The 2,020-nt window shown below is 35.0% G+C and overlaps 1 protein-coding gene across 1 annotated transcript; it reads left to right on the top strand.

Moving 5' to 3' along the window:
• The first annotated feature begins 485 nt into the window (after window positions 1-485).
• On the top strand, window positions 486-1,436 carry LOC116907983 (olfactory receptor 867-like). Its single transcript, XM_032911228.1, has one exon. The coding sequence runs from the start codon at window positions 498-500 to the stop codon at window positions 1,434-1,436; it is 939 nt and encodes a 312-aa protein (XP_032767119.1). The 5' UTR covers window positions 486-497.
• The last annotated feature ends 584 nt before the right edge of the window (window positions 1,437-2,020 follow it).

Below are 2,020 nucleotides of genomic sequence, written 5' to 3'. Positions count from 1 at the left end.
CTCACTAAAGTATGTTAAGTACCACATGTGTAAAAGGGAAAAAATAAAGGCTCAGAGAGATAACTACTATATAATCATGATATGTCAGGGAAAAGGACACATATTTCAATTTAAAAACTATACAGTCCTCCTGATATCGAAATAAAAAGGTATAGAGAACATAGAAGAAAATATATGATCAGCATCCATTACTTGGGATGAGCCATATAAAAGCAAACAAATAAATGAACACAAAACATCCTGTCTTTAGATATATAAAGAATAAAACTATTGAGTTGATAATAAAAGGGACATTTCTATTTATTTAACAAATGATTGAATAATTATGTATTACATGAGATCTGATTGATCCTTGCCTATGAAAGTCATATTATACTGTATAAATCCACATGGAGAATAATGTTTCCATCCCAGGGTCAAGGCTGATTAATACCTGATCGTATAATAAGCATTCTTTTATTTCCTTGTTTTTTTTTCTCAGAAAACAAGCAACCTGCATGGAAGCAGAGAACCATACAGCCATAGTACATTTCCTCCTTATTGGCCTTTCAGAAGATCCTAAAATTCAATCTATTCTCTTTGGACTATTCCTGTCCATGTTCCTGGTTACCATGCTTGGAAACTTTCTCATTGTCTTACTCACCAGCTGTGACTCCCACCTTCACACCCCCATGTACTTTTTCCTCTGTAACCTGTCATTTGTTGACATTTGTTTAACTTCCACTACCATCCCTAAAATGCTGGTGAACATTTACATGCACACCATGGAAATATCCTACACAGAGTGCCTTACTCAAGTATACTTTTTTAATAATTTTCTTGGAATGGATAATTTTCTTCTGACCATTATGGCCTATGATCGTTTTGTGGCCATCTGCCACCCACTTAACTACACAGTCATCATGAACCCTCGAATCTGTGGCCTTCTGGTTCTTTTATCTTGGATCATTATGTTCTGGGTCTCCCTGATTCATATGTTATTGATGAAACAACTGAACTTCTCTACTAGCACTGAAATACCACATTTCTTTTGTGAACTCACTGAGCTTCTCAGGGTGGCCCACTCTGATACCCACAAAAATAACATTTTTTTGTATTTGGTTACTGCAGTTCTAGGTATGTTTCCTGTTATTGGGATAGCTTTCTCTTACTTTCACATTGTCTCTGCCTTACTGAAAATGTCTTCCATTAGGAATAAGTATAAAGCCTTTTCCACTTGTGGGTCTCACCTTTGTGTGGTATCCTTGTTCTATGGGACAGGATTTGTAGTTCATCTCAGTTCTGTTGCAACCCATTCATCCAAGAGAAATGCAATCACTTCAATAATGTACACTGTTGTCACCCCTATGTTGAATCCCTTCATCTACAGTTTGAGAAACAAGGATGTAAAGGGGGCCTTGGTAAGACTCCTTAGAAGAGTTAAATTTCATCTTTGATGCATCGCTGATATCAAAGGAAAGGTAATTCTTATGAATACCAATATGCAGAGACTTTTCTTCCCTGGATCTTTGAAGTTCCTACTATTCTCCTTGTTTTGTTTTTGCATGTATTTTAATTGATTTCTTCCTAAAGCCCAAGCTATTATCTTTTCTCTTTATTGCCTTAATGTTTCTGAAGCAATATAAAAGTTTGGCATACATTTTATAGACATTTCTGATGCTTTGAAGTTTATCTACAGAACCTATATAGGAACTAATCTGGCTTTTCTCAAAGTATATTGCTTGAGGGGAAGTATGATGCTTCAGCACATAAATAACTTGTAGCTCTAGGCAGGTAACATAAACTCAATAACTGGTATTTATGTAAAGGTGGAACCTGAGAATCAACTTTACAAAGTAGTTTTCTGACCTCCACCGTACCCTGTTGCATGCATAGGTTCACACATATGTACACATACAATAAAAATATTTTTAAAATTTAAAATGAATTGCTTGAATATTGATATTTTCATCCTATTTTTCTTATATTTGTATGTTCTAATGAAACTATGTAAGGGAAGTTGCTGAAGCAATGTAACTAT

Source organism: Rattus rattus, chromosome 8, assembly GCF_011064425.1.
Source record: "Rattus rattus isolate New Zealand chromosome 8, Rrattus_CSIRO_v1, whole genome shotgun sequence".
NCBI classification, from domain to species: domain Eukaryota; kingdom Metazoa; phylum Chordata; class Mammalia; order Rodentia; family Muridae; genus Rattus; species Rattus rattus.
This window is presented reverse-complemented; position numbering and strand designations above follow the sequence as displayed.

Coding starts and splice junctions, on each gene's coding strand:
- LOC116907983 (XM_032911228.1), top strand. CDS start 498: ATGGAAGCAGAGAACCATACAGCCATAGTACATTTCCTCCTTATTGGC.